Source organism: Moschus berezovskii, chromosome 12 (assembly GCF_049115385.1).
Source record: "Moschus berezovskii isolate FMDL1 chromosome 12, NW_MosBer_1.0, whole genome shotgun sequence".
Classification (NCBI taxonomy): domain Eukaryota; kingdom Metazoa; phylum Chordata; class Mammalia; order Artiodactyla; family Moschidae; genus Moschus; species Moschus berezovskii.
The window spans coordinates 92,685,034-92,709,604 of NC_142471.1; the positions used below are offsets into that span (position 1 = coordinate 92,685,034).

At 47.4% G+C, this 24,571-nt stretch overlaps 1 protein-coding gene across 2 annotated transcripts in view; it reads left to right on the forward strand.

The window, feature by feature from the left end:
* DOCK1 (dedicator of cytokinesis 1) overlaps positions 1-24,571 on the forward strand; it is a 570,880-nt gene that overhangs the window by 362,637 nt on the left and 183,672 nt on the right. For both annotated transcript variants that reach the window (XM_055424405.2, XM_055424406.2), the window contains exon 29: positions 4,496-4,590. In XM_055424405.2, the coding sequence (XP_055280380.1) occupies positions 4,496-4,590 (95 nt within the window). The remainder of the gene's footprint in view (positions 1-4,495; positions 4,591-24,571) is intronic.

The following is a 24,571-nucleotide window of genomic DNA, read 5'->3' on the forward strand; positions in this document are numbered from 1 at the left end:
CATTTCTGTCCTTTATCGAGCCCATCTTTGCATGAAATGTTCCCTTGGTATCCCTAATTTTCTTGACGAGATCTCTAGTCTTTCCCATTCTATTGTTTTCCTCTGTTTCTTTGCACTTAGGAAGACTTTCTTATCTCTCCTTGTTATTCTTTGAAACTCTGCATTCAGATGGGTATATCTTTCCTTTTCTCTTTTGCCTTTTGCTTCTCTTCTTTTCTCAGATCTTTGTAAGGCCTCCTCAGATAACACTTTGCCTTTTTGCATTTCTTTTTCTTGTGGATAGTTTTGATCACAGCCTCCGGTACAGGGTTACAAACCTCTGTCTATGACATTGGTTTATTATTTTTCCACTAATTATTTTAAAGCATATATTTTTTGAGTAAACTTTTATTTTGAGAGAATTGTAGAGGGACACGCAGCTGTAAAAAGTAATATAGAGCATCTTTGTATGCTTTGCTCAGTTTCTCCCTATGGTAGCGTCTTGCAGATCTATAGAAGAGTATCAAAACCAGAATGTTGATGGTGGTACAGTCCACTAATCTCATATTGAGTCTCCCCATTTAGCTTGCAAGTTTGCCTCTTTTTATCATTAAAAATGTCAAGCATACAGAAAAGCTGAAAGGTAGTACAATGAAAATCATTATTCCTATCATTTGAATTCATCAGTTGCAAGCATTCTGCCATATTGGCCTCTACTATCTATCTCTAGTGGGCTTTCCTCATTGCTCAGATGGTGAAGAACCCACCCGCAATGTGGGGAGTCCCAGGTTCGATCCCTCGGTCAGGAAGATTACCTGGAGAAGGGAATGGCAACCCACTTCAGTATTCTTGCCTGGAGAATTCCATGGACCGAGGAGTCAGGTGGGCTACAGTTCTTGGAGTTGCAATGAGTCGGACTGGACTGAGCAATTAACACTTCGTTAGTTATGTATCTCTAGGTATCTTTTTCTATTAATGTGTAGCCAAACCCTGTCAGAATGTGAGAAGCATGTGAGTGATCCAGCAGATGGCTCTCAAGGATGAATACAGTGTCCAGTGGCTTCACTGTTCTTCCAGAACATTCCTATCATCTCTTCACACCATCTACATTCAAATTCTCCCTTGATTCTCCGCAATATCTGTTGTCTTTCATTACAGGCTTTCTCAAAGCCACATCTCGTCCAGATTCACTCATTGTATTTGCTTATTTCTCATTAATCTCTTTTTTTTTCTAAAATAAGTTCATCACCTTGTTTTTTCTTCCCTTTCATGGCATTGCTTTTTAAAATTCAGTTTCATTTTTATTTATTTTCTGCTTTTGAACAGATAGAGCCATTAGCTTTGCAGACTTTGCCTGCCCCATCCCCCCCACACCCATTCTGTAATTTTTGATTGCTGCTTTGGTTGCAGATTTGTTTCTTCAAATTCATATGTACTGCAAACTGGAAAGTGAAAGTGTTAGTCACTCAGTCATGTTCTACCCTTTTTTGAGCCCATGGACTGTAGCCCACCAGGCTCCTCTGTCCATGGAATTCTCTAGGCAAGAATACTGAATTGGGTAGCCCTTCCCTTCTCCAGGGGATTGTCCCAACCTAGGGATTAAAGCCAAGTCTCCCACATTGCAGGTGAACTCTTTAGCATCTGAGTCACCAGAGAAGCCCTCCACAAACTGGAAGCTTGATCTAAAATTCAAGTTTACCTTTTGGAAAGCAGAAGAGAAGTTGTGGTTAAGCATGCCCTGTTATGTCTGTTGGGAGGCTAGGAGTTCCAGGCCGACCACCCCTGATGATAATGGGTTTGATCACTAGGTTAAAAGGGAATAACTTCTGGATCTCTCTGTTGTGAAGATACATGGCCCTTAAAGGTCATCATGAAACTTTGGGTAATACATTGGTGTCCACAGAAAATTGGCAGAGGTCTTATCCTCAAGCCGTTTTTCATCCATTGAGTCTAGCATCTATTGATGGTCCTTGTCTGAAACAGTTATTTCTTTGACTTAAGAGAAGGGTGTCTTCCTTCTTCTGAGAGTTAAGACTCTTTGGCTTTTACCGAAGAACATGTGGAAGCCACTGAGGACAGTGGAAGATTGAGGAAGTGTTGGTGCCTTGATCAGATTTGAAGAGGTCACTCTGACTGAAGTGTGGGGATCAAGACAGGCTAGAATGGTCATAGGCAGATGGGCTAGGTTTTCCCTCCGGGAGTCCCGGTGAAAAATGATGACCAATTATCCAAGTGGGTGTGGCCAGAGATGGACAGAAGCAGATGGTTTTAAAACAAGAAAACTTTGCCTATGGAATGCATTGATGGCTCTTATTAGAGCTGTTCCCTTATTATATGGAACATCCTGTGTACAATCTAACTAAAAATGCAGCAGGAATGGATTGGTATAAAATGATGACATTTTCACAAAACGTGTATTAAATCCTCCAACTCCTCTTGTCAACTTGGAGATAGCAGTTGTAATACCCTGTCAGCCTCATCAGCCATTCCGGCAAATGCAGTGGTGGGGACCACCGCCATGGCTGGTAATTTATGCAGACCAACAGGGAAAGCCTTGAAAAACCTCATCTCCCACAATCTGCAGCATTTTGTTTGATCAGCAAAGTACCAACATTTAATAGCTGAGCCATACTAATGAAGTATGGGACTGTGTTTCCTAGAGAGGAAAAAAAAAGGAGTTGGTGTTGAGAAAATATGCTTCTCTTCCAGAATAATAAAAACCTGACCCTGTATCTCAATTATTAGGCTTTGAGGAGTAATCAGCAAGAAAGCCAGCAATTTCATGCAAATAGAGATGTGACTAAATTATGACCCTCAGCCCGCAAAGGGGGCAACCTGGTCATTAAAACAGGAAACTCTTGACAAAGTGGAGAAACTTAAGTAGTGAAATATGAATTTCAGGAATTAAGCTGGGAATAGAAAAGTGTTCCTTGTGTCAGGGGTCATCGAGAACACCCTTTGCTTGCAAGCCCTGCTGGTCAGGGCTCCTGGGGGCAGACTTGGGAGGACACAGGCCTCACTATTCCCTCTTGACTCTGCCTTCTATCCTAACCTCTCCTGCACTGGAGGCCTCTGTTTTAACAAGTGTGATCATGGTGGCTTCTGGAGTTTTTATTCATGGGAGGGGCTCCACAAGGCCCTCCTGCAGCAGAAATGACTCGTTGTAACTCTGTAAGCTGGCCATTGTCGGTAAGGTGGCAGAGAAGGTGTCTTTGATCCATGGCTTATTCCTACCATCAAATGGAACTTGTGTCTTTTTGCAAGAAGGTCATGTGTAGAACTCTGTGCTGAGTATTGCTTTCTGGGCTGCTTAAATTCTGCTCACCACCTCGGTCTTCACAGCCATTGCACCTAATTATGAATCAGTAGACGAAATAAATGGGAAACATCCATTCATTTGCTCATCTATAACCGTGGCCTCATTTTCCTAACGTGACTGCTCAGTCGCTTGTCCCCTTTCCACCCAGATCTTGAGGGAGCAAGTGCCCTATATTACTGGGGTGTGTGCTTTTAGGACACTCGCTTGTTTTGTTCAGGTGAGCTCAGAATAAGCACTGAACTGTCAGATTCAAGAAAATCTCCTAATTCTGATGGCACAAAGTGGACCCACTAGGAGTAGGGAACCCCTCCCGATGCCAGGAGCAGTCTAATCAGTGCAGAAGTAGGGTCGCGTCACAGGGTGCCTCTCTGAAATGCAGGGGACCATCTAGGAGACAAGAGAGCCATCACTGAGTAGCGTATGGATTTGATGATGCCTCATAAGAGACTTTGGCAACTTGACCATGTGCTCGATTGGTTTTCGGAGTGCTGACTAGGGGCAGATGATCAGGAGTTCCTGTCTGTGCCTTTCATTTGTTAAATTATGTAAGAAAAAGGGAAGGATAATAATTCTGCAGATTGAACTTGATGGGCCCTGTTTATAATTAAAATGTAGGTAAATATGGCCTGCCCTGATAGCTCAGTTGGTAAAGAATCCACCTGCAATGCGGAAGACCTGGGTTCGTCCCCTGGGTTGGGGAGATCCCCTGGAGAAGAGAAAGGCTACCCACTCCAGTATTCTGGCCTGGAGAATTCCATGGACTGTATAGTCCATGGGGTTGCAAAGAGTTGGACACAATTGAGCAACTTTCACTTACTCTGAGAAATATAAGACACAGTTACAGCCTGCATGTTATGTTTGAAAGTGTTTCCTTAAGCAGAGAGAGTGTGAATATATGTAACTTTCAGGGGTTTATTCCTTGTAACTCTTAGAGAGACAGGACCAGAGACTTTCTTTTAATATATCCTTGAAAAAGTTCTCCAGGACATGAGGTGCTCAGGTGCACAGAAAGGCAGAAGGTGTCCTACACAGTTCTGTGAAATACATCTTCATTACTTTCTGCTATGTTTTCATTCAGCTGAAAAAAAAATAATAATAATAAGGTCATTTATAATGCAGTTATTCCGGGGGTGGAGGTGGGCATTGGTTTTCACCTTTTTCTCGGTAGGCTGTTTGAACATGCTGCTTTTATTTCAGGATTTCCTGATGGAGACATTCATCATGTTTAAGAACCTCATTGGGAAGAATGTCTACCCGTTCGACTGGGTGATCATGAACATGATGCAGAATAAGTGAGTACGGGGGAGGCTCTCCTTGAGGAGGTGCGCAGTCCACTGCTGGTGGCAATGGAGGTGTTGACTGGGTACCACACGGTGGCCCCGCTTCTGCGATGCAAATGGTTCTTGGGAAAAATGGGCTTGGAGATTGAGTGCTTTTCCTCTGTCAGCTCAGGGCTCTGGGGTTGAGAACCTGGGCTCTGCACCCCCCAGAAAACAAACATGGCCTGTGAGCCATCCTTTACTCTGCCTTTGTCCAGGGCTTCTGTTTGCCATCCAGTTTTAACCATATGTGTTTATTAGCCAAAGCGATTCTCAGTTCTATGGGAGGCTTTTGAAGAGTGTTTGCATGTCACATATTTCAACTTAAAAAAATCATGAGCATTTTCATTATACTTATTAAATATTAAATGTGTGTCTTGTTCATCATTTCCCTGTGAGGGCTGTTGGTTAATTTGCTAGCACGTGGGTTTTATAATTTCTGTAAGTGCCATTAAAGATCATGGGGTTCTCCATCACATGTGGTTTCTAGAAGGAATATCTGTTGGTTTCTTTTTGCCCCTTCTTTCTTACCGAGAGTTTTATGGAGATGATTGTCAGTTTATAGTCAGTGCAGTGGTAAGAAGTAAGACAGGAGAGCTTGTGTAACCTTTACCCTGGTAAAATGTTGACAGTAACATTTTGCAAAACCGCAGCACTGAACTGCAACCAGGGGACGGACATTGATACAATTTAGCCATCTTATTCAGGTTTTCCCAGCTTGACTCACACACCTTGGTGCTTCTCTTTCCTTTCTTACAATCTTTTTTCATGTGATGTGTGTTCCCAAATCCAACCCCCTGGTGAGGATACCGAACATTTCTTTTTTTTTCACCGTAAGGATCCTTCTGGAACTCACTTAAGTTGTTGTATCAATGGTTTGTTCCTTTTCATTGCTGCATAGTGATCCACAGTGTGGAGGTACCACTGATGGTTTAACCATTTTTTTTTAACCACTGAAGGCCGTCGGGTCTGTTCTCAGTCTGGGGCTATTACAGATAGATCTATTACAAAGAGACCTGTTATAAACATTCCTATACAGGTTTTTGTGTGGACTTAAGTCTTCATTTCTCTGGCACCAGTGTCCCAGGGGTGTAAATGTTGTGCTTGTGCTAATTTACTTCAGTCGTGTCAGACTCTGTGCGACCCTGTGGACTGTAGCTCACCAGGCTCCTCCGTCCATGGGACTCTCCAGGCAAGAGTACTGGAGTGAGGCCATTCGCTCCTCCAGGCTCCTGCGTCCATGGGACTCTCCAGGCAAGAACACTGGAGTGAGGCCATTCGCTCCTCCAGGCTCCTCCGTCCGTGGGACTCTCCAGGCAAGAACACTGGAGTGAGGCCATTCGCTCCTCCAGGCTCCTCCGTCCATGGGACTCTCCAGGCAAGAGTACTGGAGTGAGGCCATTCGCTCCTCCAGGCTCCTCCGTCCGTGGGACTCTCCAGGCAAGAACACTGGAGTGAGGCCATTCGCTCCTCCAGGCTCCTCCGTCCGTGGGACTCTCCAGGCAAGAATACTGGAGTGAGGCCATTCGCTCCTCCAGGCTCCTCCGTCCGTGGGACTCTCCAGGCAAGAACACTGGAGTGAGGCCATTCACTCCTCCAGGCTCCTCTGTCCGTGGGACTCTCCAGGCAAGAACACTGGAGTGAGGCCATTCGCTCCTCCAGGCTCCTCCGTCCGTGGGACTCTCCAGGCAAGAACACTGGAGTGAGGCCATTCGCTCCTCCAGGAGATCTTCGTGATCCTGGATCAAACCTGCATCTCTTGCGTCTCCGCCTTGGCAGGCAGGTTCTTTACACTAGTGTGGCCTGGAAATGCTGATTGTGTGGTAATTGCGTGTTTAGTTTTATCAGGAACTGCCGGACTCTGGCTGCATCGTTCTCCATCCCCATTAGCCCTGGAAGAGATGTCCGTCTTCTCTGTGTCCTTACCCGATCTGCTCTCGTTGACATTTTTATTTTGTCCCTTCTGGCAGATGTGTACGATGTCTCACTGTGGCTTTCATTTGCATTTTCCCTCATGACTTTGCCTCTTTTTTATGATTTTGTCCACCCCATGGGCAGATTCGTAGTGGCAAGGATCTTTCCCTTTGCCTTTTTTGGGTGATGCTACAATACTTTCTGGAATGAGCACGCTTAGTTCAGTCCTGTCCAACTCTTTGCAACCTCATGGACTGTAGCCCACCATGCTCCTCTGTCTGTAGGATTTTTCAGGCAAGAATACTGGAGTGGGTTTCTGCTTCACCCTCCGAGGGATATTCCCGACCCAGGGATTGAACTCATGTCTCCTGCATTGGCAGGCAGATTCTTTACCTGCTGAACCAACCAGGGAAGTCCCACTTTCTGGGACAACAGGGATGAAATGGGCCCTGGGAACCAGCAGCTGCTATTCTAAGCAGGCCTCTGCTAGGGCTGAGCCTCAGTGAGTGTTGTCCCTCTGAAGTCATCGGTTGCTGTGGCTGAAACCTCCTTCTGTGCATCTGAAGACACCAGAGAAGCAGGGTGGCCCAGGAGCTGCATCCCACAGGGATAAGGGCGGCCCGCGGCTCAGAGCAGGGGTCCTGGCCTCGGCTTCCTGGGTTTCCGCCTGTTGCCTTTGGGGATCTGCATCGTTACCCAGAACGCGAGGAACTTAAAGCACGAGGCTTCTCTTCCTTTTTCTCTGTTGGGATTAACTTTTTTGAGTGATGGCTTAGCATGAGGCTTAAGAGCTACAGTTTTCATGTTTTGAGTGGCCTATTTTCCACATAAAACAAACACACTGACAAAGCCCACAGTCTTGGATCCCCACGAAAACTTGGGTTCTCCTTACTCTGCTGGATGCTATAGCTGAAAACTACCATCCTATCTTTCCCATCTAGCAGTGAAATAAGTAGGGGCCTCTGCATTTAGGGGCTTCCCAGGTGGCGCTAGTGGTAGAGAACCCACCTGCCAACCGAGGAGACATAGAGACTCAGATTCGATCCTTGGGTCAGGAAGATCCGCTGGAGGAGGGCATGGCAACCCCCTCCAGTATTCTTGTCTGGAGAATCCCATGGACAGAGAAGCCCAGTGGCCTACAGTCCATAGGGTCGCGCAGCGTTGGACACGACTGAATCAACTTAGCACACACGGTGCGCACTCTGCATTCAGCCAGACCTGGGAGATATACCTGCCGCATCAGTAGTGAAACCGCAGAACTAAAGGCAGCTCTGGTGCCATCAGGAGGCGGTGGGTGGGCACCACCTGCACCACTTCCACTACGTGTCCCCTGCAGAGTGGCCGTGCCCTGGCACGCATAGGGTCACAAGTAGGCGGACACGACTGAAGTGGCTTAGCACACACACCCCTTTAGTCCTATAGTCTCTGAAACACAATTCTTCTGTAAGATTTACTACTTAACCTGAATGACTTTTAAGCATAGAAGTCAAGGAGTTCCTACTAAGCTTTTTGGTGCCATTAAACGTGTGTATTCCGGAGGATCACCTCCATTCCTGAGCTCTGTGGAGTCCTACTGTGGACTTTTAGGACAGAATATCATCATAAAGTAATTTCCTGTAGAAATTACAGATACCATAGGGCACTGTTTCCATGTCTTTATCTATTTACCCCTTTTTATTCCTGTAATGAGGAGTTCATGATCTGAAGATTTATTGGAAGGACTGATGCTGCAGCTCCAATACTTTGGCCACCTGATGCGAAGAGCCCACTCTTTGGAAAAGACACTGATGCTGGGAAAGGTTGAGGGCAAGAGGAAAGGGGGCAGCAGAGGATGAGGTGATTAGATGGCATCACTGACTCAGTGGACATACGTTTGAGCAAACTCCGGGAGACAGTGAAGGACAGGGAAGCCTGGCGTGCTGCGGTCCCTGAGGCTGCAGAGTGGGACACGACTTCGTGACTAAACAACAAATTCCTATAACGTAAGAGCTTGTTATCTTACATGTTGCCAGACTTGCCTGCTCCTCTCTTCCTAGCAGGCATCACAGACTTCCTTGCCTCCTTGGGATAAACAGTTATTCCCAGCAGCTTCCGGAGTCCGTATTTAAGTTTTAACAGCACAGCTGGACATGCAGCTTTACCACCTACGACTCAGAAACTAACAGAACCAGCCTCTATGGTCCCTTAAATATTCGTGTGCTTGTTCAGCTTTGCCTCTGCAAATAGACTGTTCTTCAGTCCATGGGGCTTGTAAAATGTAATTAAAAGCAGCGTTCATTAGTTTTGGGGCCACAGCTTGTAAATCAAGAATCAAATTTATAGGATATAATGAATATCCCAAAGGACAGTAGTCACTCAACTGCTGTATTCAAGATATCAAGTGATTGGTGACGGCCTGACATTATAACTCTGCTCTAGGATATACGGGAGCCAGATGGTGAGATGACATTTAAGAGAAGCACAGTTCAGATACAGGAGATGTGTGCTTGTGTGTTAGCATGCAGAAGTGCTAGTTAATCTGCCCGGAGGGAAGCAGACGCTAAGTTTTTATTTAAGATCTCAGGTGGTATTGGAAGCCTAGACCTTCACTGTCGGCCTGTAAGTGCTGTCTGCCACTCTTGAACTTGGATCAGCTGGAATTTTCAGGTTTATACTTTGCAGAGTATGTCGCCTGGTCTCATGGTGAAGAATTATGCTGTGGCTTTGTTAGAGTTCTCTCTGATTGTTAACATGAATGCAACCTCTTGGATGCATTTCTGTGGCTTTCTTTTGGTCTCAGAGCTTGACATCATCCCAGTAGCGTTTGTGGACTAATAATCCTGAGTAGATTGTTTACACTGTTTTTTTTCTGGCTGTACTGCAGGGTCTTATCTCCCCAACCAGGGATCGAACCCATGCCTCTTGCAATGGAAGCACAGATTTTAGCCACTGTACCTGCCAGGGAAGTCCCCCAGACTAGATTTCTAAGGCAGAGGAGTGACCTGGTAGGAGATGAGTCTGTTGGTTTGACTGAGTTTCTTTTTCGCCTTGAAGGAGCATTTGTTATCAACTGCATTTATTTACCTGTGATGGGCATCTCTACCGTGTACCATGGGGTGAAAACAGAGGCAGGATTGGGTGTAATTTTCAGGTTTTTAGAATTAGACTTTCTTGTTTATGTGGAAATAAAACCTTTCTTACATCTGCCCACCATTCAAACTTGCAGCAGGCTTTTTAAAATTCAGCTACCTTGATTCAGCTTCTCACCAGGTCCTCTTCTCTTAGGATGAAAAATAAATTAAACAATCACGTTTACTTCCTCAGAACGCTCATTGTTTGCAGCTGTGATTATCAGTGTTTTCCGGGGTCCTTCTCTGTTGGTGTAGGTTTCGTGTCTCATTCTTCTTGACTTTGTCCGTGTTCAGCTGGGGCCTAAAGGAGCTTATGTTTAGAATTTGTGATTTAATATCCTGTGTACATTCATAAATACCTTGGTATATTTTGCAGGTAAGGATTCAGAGACTGTGGATATAAAATAGAACAGGGAAAATGATAGAGAAAACTGGAAACTTTTTAGAATCCAGAATGCTTGAAGCTGCCTGGGAGATGAAGCACGAAAGAAAATAGAATGGGTTGCAAAATTCTCACTGGGTGATAAAAAAGATCCTTGCAGTTTGTCAGGGAAGACTGGCAATTTATGGTGAAGATCCTCACATGTATAACATATTGAGCAGGAGAATATCACCATAAAGGAATCAGTTGAGAACTCAAAATTGTGCCCATAGGAAATGGAGGGCATTAATATTTCAGTTTTGATATGCCTGAGATGTTATGGGTCAGCACGCTGACCCTTAAGAGCATTTGGTCATCATTGGACCTGTCCTAAAGCTTCTTGAATGTGGTGGATTTTCTGAGCTACCCCAGTTTAGTCTTGGCAGGTTGTTGACCATGCAAATACTGGAGACCAACCAATCAAAATTATTGTCTAGTTTGACTTTACCTGAAGTCAGGTTTTCATCTTATATTTGTACTTTCAAACACTGAAATATCAAAGCTTCTCTGGTGGTCCAGGGGTTCACCTTTCTACTGCAAGGGGTGCCGGTTCAATCCCTGGTTGGGGAACTGAATCCACATGCCTTGGGGGTCAAAAAGCCGAAGCATAAAACAGAAACAATATTGTAACAAATTCAATAAAGACTTTAAAAACAAAACACTGTAATTTCTCCCACCGTGGAATTTATGAGATCACATTGCTGTTGATTTCACGTGGTGTCTGAGTTTCACTTGATTTTGGGTCATGGCAACATGGAGGCAGAACAGTCTAGCATAACGGGCCCACGGTTGGGTTCTAGATTCCCTCTGTCTGATTGTCTTGGCTCCTTTCTACTCCTCCTTCCCACACCTGTGAGTCCAGCATTTTTGGACCAAGGAGTGTTTTGCTCAACCCATCAACACACTGCTTTATGTTTCCACCAACCTAATGTATGCGGTACATATTTACACACTTAGAATGGCGTATGGCTCCTTTCTTTGGGTCAGTTTTCCTCATATGCTTTTTTATATAATCTTACTTATTTATGGCTGTGCTCGGTCTTCCTTGCTGCACGGGCTTTTCTCTAGCTGCGGTGAGGGGTCTTCCCTTTGGTCCGGTGTGTGGGCTGCTCCTGTGGCGGCTTCTCCCCTTGTGGTGCCCAGGCTCTGGGGGCGTGGGCTCAGCTATCGCAACTCCCGGGTTCTAGCGCACAGGCTCAACAGCTGTGGCGCACAGGCTTAGCTGCTCTGAGGCCTGCGAGATTGTCCCGGATCAGGGACTGAACTCATTGCTCCTGCACTGGCAGTCGGACTCTTTACCACTGAGCCACCAACGAAGCCCTCCATACATGTTCTTGCAATCTAGCTATTTCCCTCCTTGAAAACTTGCATTTTCCCCCACTGATAAATGGTCTCCATCAGATGTGTCTACCTCCGGGAAGGCAAGCTCGTGGATAAGTCTGCCAAAATTAATCTGGTGTGAAGTTGGGGCAGGAGAGATCAGTAAGACTTGGGGATTCCACCTCTGAGATGCCGGGTTTCTTAGGGATGAGTTGTGAAAATGCTCAGCAGGCAAATTCGCAGGGTAGATTGTTTGCAGGTATCATATTATTTGGTTGCATTGCCGTGGAATAATTTTAGTCCTTGCCAGCTCTGTACCTTGGGCTTGAATCGGAGAAGATGTACCATTTGCCTCAGAGAGGGAGGGAGGTGGGGGTCCGCGCTCTCTGGGGGCCTGCCTCGAGGGCCATAGCACTAGCCCCAGCCAGAAGATGGGCTGCTCTGGGAGTGCAGTGTGTTTTGTTTCCAGCTCTGTCTCCTTCCAGGAAACGCTTCTCCCATGAAATGGCGTGGAGATGAAATCTTTGTGCAGATTCAAAGCGAGGGTATCAAGCATTGGGGCTCAAGAGATTCTTGAATCATTTCTTCTCAATATCTTTTTTCCTTTCTTTGCCGGAGGCTTTTAGTTGATGTTTGTAACTTATTATTTGGAAATGACTGGGGTTCCTTTTGAGGTTTAGTGTATCTGTTGCCTTGAAGATTTTAAGCACACCTAAGTATCATTTCTCCCTTGGAAACAGTATGCAGTAGCTGACAGAAACTCTGTCACAATACCACTAGCTAAGGACCAAAAGGAAGACTATTATGTATTGTTTTTGAGTGAAGAAACGGGAATTTAAAGTCAGTATAATGAAAGCATTCTGGAATGAAAATTTCCCAAGAGCTCAGCATGCCGGCATTTTATTTAGCTCACACACTTCATAATATCACTCTGGCAACCTTAATCCTCTCCCAACGTGTGCAGACGTGCTGAGTCATTTCAGTCGTGTCCGACTCTTTGTGACCCCGTGGACTAGCCCACCAGGCTCCTCTGTGCATGGGATTCTGCAGGCAAGAATACGGAGTGGGCTGCCGTGCCCTCCTCCAGGGGAGCTTCCCGACCCCGGGGCTGAACGCCCGTCTCTTCCATCTCTAGCACTGGCAGGCAGGTTCTTTTCCACTGGCACCCCTTGGGACTCCTGGTCCTCTCCCAGAAAATCGGCCTAAAGCAGAGATGTTTTGCAGCTCAGATCCCAGTTTGCAGGTGCTGAGACCCAGGCCTGCATCTGGAGCTGGGCTCACCTGGACTACGGCTGAGCACCTTTCTGGCCGGTTTCACCGAGAAACACTTGAGATCTTTTTCCGGGGCAGAGGTGGCTGTGGTGGCGCACCAGGATTCAACGACCGCTCTTGACTGAGTTCTGGGAACGGGTCTGTGCGTCCCCCAGCAGGAAAGGTGCCCACGTGCGGGGTGCTTTTGAGTTCTGTTTATCCTTCATGACATTTTCATAAATTTCATTCCCTGGCATGCCTACTTTTTCTTAATAATTAAACTTGGCCTAAAATTAAAACAGATAATTCCAGATTTTACCTGGTTTTTTATAACCAATTTATTGCATGCGGCATAGATATTTTATACCAGCTTTTCAAACTGCCTCTTTATTTAATCCTGAGATGAAAAATCAGAGTACTCTCCAAGGAATGGCAGTGATGAAGCACTCTTAGCCAGGGCTCTTATTTAGGGAAGGTTGCATTAGAAGAAAGTTTTGAAAGGGCAAAATCGGTGTAAGGATTCTCTGAGACGGCGCACACCTTGCCATGAGCTCATGGCTGGTGTCGACAAAGCCGCCCTGCAGACACTTAATGCTGGAGGATGCACTTAACTTTAGCAGGAATGAAGCCAACTACCCTCTTTATCTGATGCATGAGACTGCTCTCCTTGCAAAACAAAAAGCAGGAAATGCTGTTGTTCAGTCCCTGAGTTGTGTCTGACTCTCTGACCCCATGGTCTGCAGCATGCCAGGCTACTGTGTTCTCCACCATCTCCCAGAGTTTGCTCTAATCTATGGCCCTTGAGTAGGTGATGCCGTCCAACCATCTCATCCTCTGCTTTCCCCTTCTCCTGCTGCCTTCAATCTTTCCCAGCATCAAGGCCTTTTCCAGTGAGTCGGCTCTTCGCATCAGGTGGCCAAAGTACTGGGCTTCAGCTTCAGCATCAGTCCTTCCAATGAATACTCAGGACTGATTTCCTTTAAGATTGACTGGTTGGATCTCCTTGCAGTCCAAGGGACTCTCGAGAGTCTTCTTTAGCACCACAGTGTGAAAGCATCCATTCTCCAGTGCTCAGCCTTCTTTATGGTCCAGCTCTCATGGAGGAAATACATTTCATTAAGGTCACATCCCAGATCTTTCCATCCTCAGTTTTTACCTCTGATGTTGCCAGGACTTAGAAGAGAGACTGCATGCAATGTGAGACCCTCTAGTATCATCCTTTTAAGTCTGGAATGTGTGGAGGTGGAAGCCCATGGTAATTGACTGCTTGCCTGTGGCCAACATTGTGTTTGATATCTGTTTGTGGTTGTCAGCCAGGGGCGATTTTGCCTCCTAGAGGATATTCGACAACAATTTTGTTATGACAGTGGGGACTGTTGACACCTTGTGGGTAGAATCCAGTGATGCTGCTAAACATCCTTTCATGTACATTAGAGTCACCTACTGCAAAGAATTATCCCCGGGAAATGTCAGTTTTATCCCCATTTTATGGATGAACAAACTGAGTCTCAGCAATGTTAAGTAAAGAATAGAAACGTGTGATCCATTTCAGTGACCTTCTTCTTATTTCTGCTTCTCTCAGGGAGACACCCTTCTCTGCGTCATGACCCCAGTGAAGACAGGAGTCGTTAACATAAATAATGGTAGCTGTCTGCTAATGTTGCCAGGGCTGAGCTTTCCTGTATAGGGTGAAGATTGAAGGCAGTTTTCCCAGAGATGCCCTGCAAGGTGCTCCGGCTTCACAGCAGATCCCTGTGGGCGTGGCCCACATGATGAGGAGAGTAAGGCTGGTGTTGGAATCACACTGATAAGAATGTAGATCCCAGGGCTGTCCTCCCTGGTGCCTGGAACATGATATAGGTGTAAAATATTAGTGAGCGCCTCTTATGGGGGAGTTACAGTTTTTGTTTTAGATTCTGCATACATATGAGATCATCCAGTGTTTGTTTTTCTGACTTATTCCACATAGCATAATGCCCTCAAGTCCATCCATGTTGTCACAAGTGACAGGATTTCCTCCTATCTCATGGCCGAGTAACATTCTTTTGTAATAAACACCACATCTTTATCCATACATCCTTGAACCTTGTTTCAGGGATGTGTGTTGCAGTTATTTTTTTCTTAGTGACTTCTGCCCCCCATCCAACTGAATAGTAGCTTTTGTTGGTTGACATTAAAATTTTTTTTGAAAAAATTTCTTAAAAGATTTTGAGGTGACTTCCCTGGTGGTCCAGTGGTTAAGAATCCTCTTTCCAATGCAGGGGACACAGGTTCAATCCCTCGTTGGAGAACTAAGATCCCACATACTGCAGGGCCTCTAAGCCCTCAAGCCACAACTAGAAAAGCCTGCCCACTGCAAGAGCCAGCACAGCCACCAAAAATGAATAAATGAATAAAATTTAAAAGCCTCGGAGGATTCTTGCAGAAAGAAACTCAGTGGACTTCCTGCTGGTCAATCTGTTGTAACAAGCATGGTGGCCCTACAGATAGTGAGGCTTAGTGTTTTTCCTATATGGAAGCTCCATGAAATGCCGTTTTTGACATGAAATCATCTTGAAGATTGAACATGGCATGACATCATTATGTGTCAAGCTCCTCTTCTTTTCCAGACACAGGATCGGAAATAAAGTTGAGTAATATTTTGACTCCATCTTCAGCTTGACAGTGGAATACTTTTAAAAAAAACCCACATATGTAGTACATTTGTAGGTCTATAAAGAAATGATAATATTTTTAATATAATTTCTCCATAGACTCGAAATGTTAGGACTATGACGGCTTCTATACATTTTCGTTTGTATAAGATGCTTTCATGTGTCATGGGATATGTTTTCATGGAATCGTGTGCATTTGTGCAGGACTCTTGGATGCTCTGTTGGGGAAATCACTTATCTTCTCCAAGATGCTGAGCTCAATGTCGCTGTCCAACACACAGTAGGTGCTGAACGGACAGTGACTAACTGCCTGACTGAAAAGAATGAATGTCAGTAGGACATGTTATTACAAGGTCAGCTGATAAAACACATGACATACTCCACAGTGGTTCTTTTCCAGGAATGCAACGCAGTTCCCCTTGTTATTTTTAGGTCCACAAATAAATAAATAACTCCAGAGGCAGGTATGCAATAAACAAATGAAGCCTCTTATTCTTCTGAGGCTCTATTAACTAGTGAATTTCCTTAATTGAAATTTGTTCTCAACGTATCATAAAATTGTGCACAGGAGACCTGCGTTTGTACTGAGCCAGCCGCTGACTGCAGGTCAGGCAGCTGCAGGGGGTTGCTTGCTGTCTGCTGGAGCTTGCTGTTTCTTCTTAACCTTTCCAGCGAGACTTCAGAGGAGGGTTTTTACTTAATACTGTACCTGTCAAATTCCCACAGCTGCAAGAAAATTGAAAATACAAATTATATTGTAAAGTGAAATATTTTGTGTGATTCTACAGTGTGGTTGATTTAGGAAGAGAATGAACTCTGACAGCCCTGCTCTTTTCAGTTCAGTGGATTCTAATGGCTCCAAAACAAAAGCCCCCGCACCCCACAGCCTCTTTCCCCATTGCTGTATCAGAGACGCCCTGCTCCTTGCTCAAGACCCAGTGGCCGTTGACTCCGTGTCTTGGGTACACAGGATCTTAGAAGGGATATGAAGCACTAACTGTTGAAATTTGTGAATATAAATATTTACCACCCTGGAGGACTCCAGCCATCTGATGAAAGGGTAGCTTTTTAGCACTTGGCGCTTTTCTCAGTGTTCAGTACATTTTTCATAGGCAGAAATGATCTGTCCCCCATTGTTTTCTGACCTGTGGCCGTTGCATCCCTAACATGGGGCTGCTGGGGATGCAGAGGTTTGGAAGTGGTCAGGGGGCCCCCACCTCTCTTTTCCTCTGATGATACACGGCAGCCTGTATTCTCTCTTGATTCATTGTGTTCAGGGGAAAACACTCAGTGAGGTTTCATGCACGAGCCAGAAGATCTGAAGTTCTCTGGTTGAATTCCTCACTGGCAATGTGGCGGGGAGGTTGTATGTGTTGAAAGCATTGGTGGGGGGAGGTTTGTAGGCCTTGGCTCCTTTGATGAAGGCTGAACCATCCGTGGGCCTCCCTGACTGCCCAGCTGGTCAAAGCTGCCAGTGCAGGAGACTCAGAAGGCGTAGGCTCGACCCTTGGGTCAGGAAGGTCCCCTGAAGGAGGAAATGGCAGCCCATTCCAGTATTCTTGCCTGGAAAATTCCATGGGCAAAGAGGCCTAGTGGGCTGCAGTTCATGGAGTCTCAGAGAGTCAGACACAACTGAGCGACTGAGCATGCAGGCAGGAATCGTCGACACCTCTCATGGTGCCTTCACCCCGGGGACCTTTCTACCCCTTTATCCTGCACACCTGTTTCATGATTCCTCCTCTGTCCTGGCTGTGCAGGGCTAGGCAGCTGGGAGGCAGGGGACAGCTCCGCTCTCCCTCAGGAGTTCCCCCTTCCCTGCCACGCAGGAGCTGGCTGCCTTTCTGATTTCCCCAACATCCCCGGGATTAAGGGTCAGGAGTCTGATTGGATTCTTCAGGCTGAATGTTATCGCTCCACTAAAGCAAACGGCCATCTCATTCCCATCTGATCCCGCAATGTACTGTGTGCAGGGTGTTTTCTAATTAGCCATTAACCTGCAGACGATTTGGAAATGGAGTATGTGAAGCCAGCCACATATTGGAGAGGTTTGTTTATTTTTTATATTAAACCCACAAATTAAGCTTGTTGTAGAGAGAATAGAGTAATCCCCTTTTGTGAGACATTTTTGGAGGTAACCATGGTTTGCCTGTTGTGATTTATGGGGGCCTGGCATTTCTGAGCAATATTTGTCAAGTGCTTGGGTGTTCTCTGCTGGAACTAAGCTCCCCAATATCCAGTGCATTATGAAGTGAGTCTCTCATACCAAGAAAAAGGGGAGAGAAGGCAAACATCCTGCTTATTATTGATAGTCTGCCTATATGGTGAATGTGAATGATTTTTCAGTTTAAAGAAACCATATATATAATGACACTCGAAAACAAAGATGGATGAATATATGTGTCATATACATGAACAAATATATGTATGCTCATATTATATATGTATGTGTGTGTGTGTGTTAGTCACTTAGTTGTGTCCAACTCTTTTCAACTCATGTATTGTAGCCCGTGGAATTCTCTAGGCAAGATTATTGGAGTGGGTAGCCATTCCCGTCTCCATGGAATCTTCCCAACCTGGGGATCAAACCCAGGTCTCCTGCACTGAAGGCAGATTCTTTTGTCTGAGCCACCAGGTACCCAGGCAACTGAGCGGCAGTATGGATGTCACCATCCTTGGAGTCTGATCTGAAGGGAACTCCTGCTTTCTCCAGGGGAAGCCCGTGTTTCCCTGATGTTAATTTCTAAGGACGTTTCTTACCGCTGTCGTTAGAGGTGAGACTGCGGTTGCTTTTGTTAGTTTTCCATCACCAAACATGTTCTCAATGTCACATGCTAAAAGTGGCACAAGCCTTCTGTCTGTGTTACTCACGATCACCTAGGTGAAAGGACAGAAAGGAAAGTGAAAGTGAAGTCGCTTAGCTGTGTCTGACTCTTTGTGACCCCAAGGACTGCAGCCCACCAGGCTCACCCATCCATGGTATTCTCCAGGCAAGAGTACTGGAGTGGGTTGCCATTTCCTTCTCCAGGGGATCTTCCCGACCCAGGGATTGAACCCAGGTCTCCCACATTGCGAGCAGACGCTTTACCGTCTGAGCCACCAGGGATTTCGAAAAGATAGAAAAGTGAATTCCAGTTCTGTGATGTTGTTGTCAAGGTCACTGGGGTCGTGTCAGGTAAGAGATCCCTTTGCAGATGGAGAAGTATGATGACTGTAGAGTCAGACAGACCCTGGTTCAAACATACCCCTGCCTGTCAGATGGAGCTCGGGGCCGCTGGTTTGCTTCCCCTGGTCCTCTGTGGACTAGCAGTCTCCTGGAAGGATTCATGATGCTTGTGCCAGCGCCCGGCAAAGAATCGCCCTCCACCGCTGCCAGAGGGCCTGTCCTCGCCATCTGCGTGATGAGTATTATTGGATGGTCATCACTAAACTAGGGAGATGCGAGGGTAGGGCTTTGGGAGCAGTTATGATGGTTCGGGCCCCTTCTCTCTCTCTCCCCTGTTGGGTGGGGCAGCAGACAAGCTGTCTGCATCGGGCTCTCTGCCATGCGTCCTGCTCAGTGGATGGAGATAAATCTCAGTGGGGTGTGCAGGAGGCAGGATTTTGTGATGCAGTGTGTCCTGTCCTGAGAGAGCCCAGACCCCAACCTGCTGGGTGGCTGGGATAACCTCCCACGTGAAGTGCAGTGCATACCCACCCACTTCCCTGACCTCAGAGGGGAATCGGCCTTCCTTTTGGTCTAGACTGCTCCTGGCAGCCGGGGCAAGGGGGTCATCCATCCCTGCTCTGTGTCCCCTTAAGGTTCCAGGAAGCTGTTCTCTGATTCCTTGCGGTGCGTGGGCTTCCTGTGGAATGAAGCCCATCTGCTCTGACTGCTCAAGCCTCTTGGCCTGGCAGTGTTGGTGCCCTTAAACCGGAGTTCACTGCCACCCCAGACAATGGAAGTTGCAGAGATGCTAAGCTCCCGCCCTCCGAAGAGAGCTTGCTGTCTGTGTTGCAAGCCTGGGGCTTGTCACTGGCCAGCACCCTTTGTCTTCCTGTGCAGCTTTGAAAAGAAAATCGCCCTCAGAGTTGACTCCTGTTTACCCTTTACAGATCTGTGAGGTGTTGGATCCACAAACCTCTCTTGGAGGAAAGTGACAGGGTCTCCTGGGGCCACACAAAGGCTCCTTAGCAGAGGAGCTGTGATCGTCCGCATCAAAGTGCTGAGTTCCAGTAGACACCCACCCTTTGAGCGAGTGTGCCCAGGGTCGCAGCCTGGTGAGCCTGCTAGGGCTGGGGGCCAGGGTGGCTCTCAGAGCTCTGGGCTTGAGGAAGAGGAAGAGGAATCTGGTAGCCTCATAGCTGCCTATGGTCAGCTACGTGCTGGCCTGACCATGAAAGATCACTGGCCATGACTGCGACAACCAAATTAGAGGCTGATTTCATAGCGATTGCCTTGAGGTTAGTGAGCATTCTTGAGTTCAGATTCTAGAGGAACTATTTTTATTTGATGGGATTTTCAAATTTGTTCTCTGAGAGACAGTTCAAGATCACGTATTCCCAGGGCTAGGCACCGCCCGAGGTAGGAATGTGGCTTGGGAACCAAGGACAGGTTCTGCATCCACGCTCATGAGGCGTCCCTGTGATGAAAGGAGCATGAGCAAGCACCACGCTGTCCGTTAGATCCTTTGTGAAGCTGCCGCTCCCAAGAGGGAATAGTTTGTTTCCACTCTTGGCTATGGATGCTTTGGGGAGCGCGTGGGGGCTTGCTGCACCCCCGTGGGCAGCAGAGACCACCTTCGCGTCCTTTTATGGGGCAATCTGCACATGGACTGTATCTGGTTTAGACAAGGGGATCCTTTTCTGCCACGCTGCTGCATGGCAACTATTCCGGTCCTTATTTCTTTCAAGTGATTCCCTTTGAATTTCCAGGTTCATCGTCTTGAAATACCCATCTCAGCTTCAAAGCTGAGTTATTCAAGGACAGGTCCTCTCCCACCTTCAGCCCAGCCCCCTAGCTCAGAGCTGCAACTGTGATTCAGTGGACGTGGAGATGAAGGGGCGGATATCTAAGGATGCCTCTGGTCTTCTGGAAGTCCTAGACAAAGGGATGAAAATAGAACAGGGCTTTAAAGTTTGCCATTTCCCAGACTTTACAGTTTGGCCATCTGTATTTGCAAAAGGGATGCCTCTGTAAGCGACCTGAGCTGTCTCTGTTTTTCCTCCCGTGAGCGACGGGCGTCGGGTCGCCCTCCTCCTGACCTGTGTCCCTTCTTCCTCGTCATCGCTCGCCTCTCTCAGCCCAGTTCTGCCCGCATATTCTTGACATCCCTCACGTTCTTACCCCAGTACTTGACATCCCCGCCTTCTTACCCCAGCACTTGCTGAGGTCCCAGCTCTCATTGCCGTCATCCCTCCCCTGGCTGCCCACGTGACATTTTCCTTCACGTTTTGGCAGTCCCCTCCATCAGAGGCATGGAGGGACGTCCGTCCTAGTGAACACTGTGGCTGCTCCCCGTGACGGGCCTGCTCCAGGAGGCGAAGCCAGGAGGCATGGATGATCCCCAAGGCTGTGCAGCGCCTGACCCAAGGCTCAGGCTGTAGCTTCAAGCCTGAGTTCCTTCATGTAGAAACTGCACAGTCTAGTGGTTAAGAATCCACCTTCCAATGCACAGGACACGGATTCAGTCTCTGGTCAGGGCCCTGACATCCCACATGCTGCAGGGCCAGTGAGCCGAGGCGCCACAACTTCTGAGCCCATGCGCTTTAGAGCCCGTGAGCTGCAACTCGAGGAAGCCTGTGTGCCACAATGAAGACCAGCACAGCCAAAATAAAAATTAATTAAAAAACAAAACAAAAAATCAGCCTTGGATGACTTCATTAATTCATGGAGTTGCCGCTTCCTCATTCCGGAACTGGACACAATATTGACTTGCCAGGAGAATTCCAGAAGATACTGTAAAGCCAAGATCTGGCCTGCAATAGAAACACACGATCTTTGAATACACATGCAGAATGCTAAGTCACTTCAGTCGTGTCTGACTCTTTGTGATGCTGTGGACTGTAGCCCACCAGGCTCCTCTGTCCATGGGTTTCTCCAGGCAAGAATACTGGAGCGGGTTGCCATGCTCTCCTCCAGAGGATCTTTCCAACCTAGGAATCGAATCCAGGTTTCTTATGTCTCCTGCATTGGGAGGCAGGTTCTTTACCACTAGTGCCGCCTGGGAAGCCCATCTTTCAATATAAGAAAAAACAAGAAGCAACGCCAGGGAACAGGGGAAGAATTGAGTGCCTCTAAGAAGGAAGACTTTTCCAAACAGTGCACTGCTCCCACTGAGATAAGAGGGAAGACGCTGCAAATAGACTGAAGACGGGGTTGTGTCTTAACTACATGTGGAGATCTTTAACCCAGCATGAAACGCAGGATTTCGCTCGATCCTGTGAAAGCGTGAGAACGTGCCGCGTGGCTTCGATTGTGGGGTGTGTGCCTCCTTGCCCACGTGTCAGTGCAGAGGTATTGATCGTTTGCTGTGGGATGGGCATTGTTCTGGCTCTGGGGACACACGGTGAGCGAGGCAGAGTTGATTCAGTCTCCAAGAGCTGAAGGCGTTTCGGGCATCGCAGTTCAAGGGCATCTGGGGCCCAGAGCTTTGGGAGAGGTAGGCAGGAAGCAAAGGGTCAAGCACGTGAGTACAGCTAAATCTCCCCATGAGGAAAGCTTCAGACCGTCTCCAGTTGCGAGACTTTCTACAAAATACTTGACAAGTGCTCCTGTCAAGGTCATCAAGAATCAAGAAAAGTCTGGGAAACTGTCACAGCCAAGAGGGACCCAGAGAGATAGGAAGAGACTATAAATAATGTCGTACCCTGGCTGGGAACCCGGAGGCAGTAAACGGACATGGGGAGAAAAGTAGTGAAATCTGAATCACATGAAGTCTAATTAAAAACAGTGACCCAGGGCTTCCCTGGTGGCTCAGTGGTAAAGAATCCGCCTGCCAATGCAGGAGACGTGGGTTCGATCCCTGGTCCGGGAAGATCCCATGTGCTATGGAGCAACTCAGCTCTCCCACCCTCCTCTGGGGTGGGTACGGATGCAGGAGAGGAGGAGCAGAAAGAAGCCCGGTCATGCTGTCCTGTCAGAGATTTGAGATGGAAAGCTGCTGGAAACGTCAAATTAGACAAATGGCGTCAGTGACATTTGTTTTTACAAGGCTGTTTGGGTTGCTTTGCTGAAAGTCTAGAGAAAGAGGGAGCTGGGCCAATTGGAAGGCCCATTAGGTGCCTCTGGAAAAATCTGAGCAAGAGATGCTGTGACCCAGGCTCAGATGGTCTCCAGGGAGAGAAAGAGGGATGGCGATTTCAGACGTGATTTGGAGGCGGGATCCAGTGGGCCTGTGGTGAACTGTGTGTAGGGAGGGAAGGAAAATGGGGAATCAAGGGAAGTCTTAGATGTTTGGCTTGAACCAAAATGGCTAAGTGGAAATCTTAACAAGATGGAAAATCAGGTTTGGGCGGAGCTCTGTTTTGGCTCCTTCAGTGTTTCTCAGCCGTTTTTCCCCATTATCACCCTCCTAAGGAGAAGGATTAGATTAGATTTAAGTTTAATTAACAAGAGACATGATGTGCTAAGAAGGAGGGTGGGACCTGCATGGAGGGCCAAGGGCCAGTGTAATGTCTAAAATGTTCTACACCCACCCCGAGAACCAATTTTCACCCCCAAGGGGAGACAGTGCCCCGTGGAGAATGCACGGCCTGGTTAGTGATGAGATGTCTGGGAGACAGCCAGAGAGAGAAGCTGCTATTAGGGGTCAAAATGCAGGCTGGAACTCCCAAGGAAGGGTTGGTTTGGAGATACAGCGGGGTGGCCCCAAGCGTTCATAGGATAAAATCAAGGCCACCAGGGGAGAGAGTGTGGCCGGAGAAGAGATGCAGACCAGGCTGCAGCCGCAGGACACTCGTGCATGCAGGGGACTCGCAGTGGAAGGAATATCAGTAAAGGAGAGAACCCGGGGCGGGAAAGCGAGGTTGGATCCTGATGGGAGGATGTGTAAGGTCACCGAGATGTGGCCAGAGCGATCGGCCATGCAGGGGTCACTGCTGCTGCTGACTGGAACGGTATCCCCGTAATTGTCAAGGAGGAAGCCAGCCTGCAGGGGACAGGGGGCGGGGTCCTGGAGAGAGTGGACCTGCGGACCAGGCCCCTCTGTCAGGACACAGTGAGACACTGCTGTCTGGGGGAAACGGTGATGCCAGTTGGGTTGGATGTCGTGTTTGTTGTTGACATAGGAATCATCCAGTGGAGAGAAAAACAGGTGAGGGGTGGCGCTGGGCTTGGGGGAGGAAGTCAGTAAGAACTGTGGGGTCCAGGGTAGAGGGGTGGTTGGAAGGGCAGGGGCTGGCCTTTGATAGGAGCCAGACACATTGCGCTGTAAGTCAAGAGAGAGGACAGACTGAGTACAGATGTCAGCAGAGGCATGGACGTGATGGTTGGACGATGGGAACATTCCAGCATGGCTTTTTTCTCACTAAAAAGTAAAACAAGATTATCAGAAGGGGTTTTCAGAATAGTGGCTATGGTGCACCTGTGTCCATGTGCTGTCCATGTGAAGCTTTCCCCTTCAGCCCTTTTCCTGCTAATCCACACTCACGGGTGCAGATGGATGACTCCTTGTGGTCCACGCCGCCCTCTTACATAAAGCCCAGGAGAGGCCTCACAAGCAGATGAGTCTAACACGATATACTGCTTTAAATAACTCATGTAAAATCACCCTTCTGTGAACATTTCTAGATGGATCTTGTCTTTTAAGCTTCAGCAAACCCCATTAGCCATCAAAACCCTCTAGTCTCTCTAAATAGCCTTCTCCCAGCTTCCTCCCGCATCTTTGCATCATGGCTGCATGGTCCCTGGAGAGGCTGGGATGGGGTGTCTGCTGTACCAGTAGGGACCAGAGCCCCCTGGAGAGGACTTGTTTCCAGGGCCCCCTTCCTTTCGGCAACTGTTCTGTACTCAAGGGCTTTCTGATGTCTGGGTTTGGGCGTCCCTGTGTTTCATCTTCTCTCTTTGAAGACTGTGATCTTGTGTTATCCCTCTCCCCATCTCCCCCTCCCCCCAGGCTTTAAGGATGAAAAAGCAGGGACCCAGGATGCACTCTGGTGCAGTGGACATTTCAGGTCCCAAATGATGCTCCCCAGGCTGGAGGCTTGCCATCCTTTCTCTGTTTTGTTTAGAGACATAGAGTATACAGTCCTGCTTGGTGCTTTCTGATCAGTCCCAGGAAATCTCGGGGCAGCAAGGATTTTGAGAA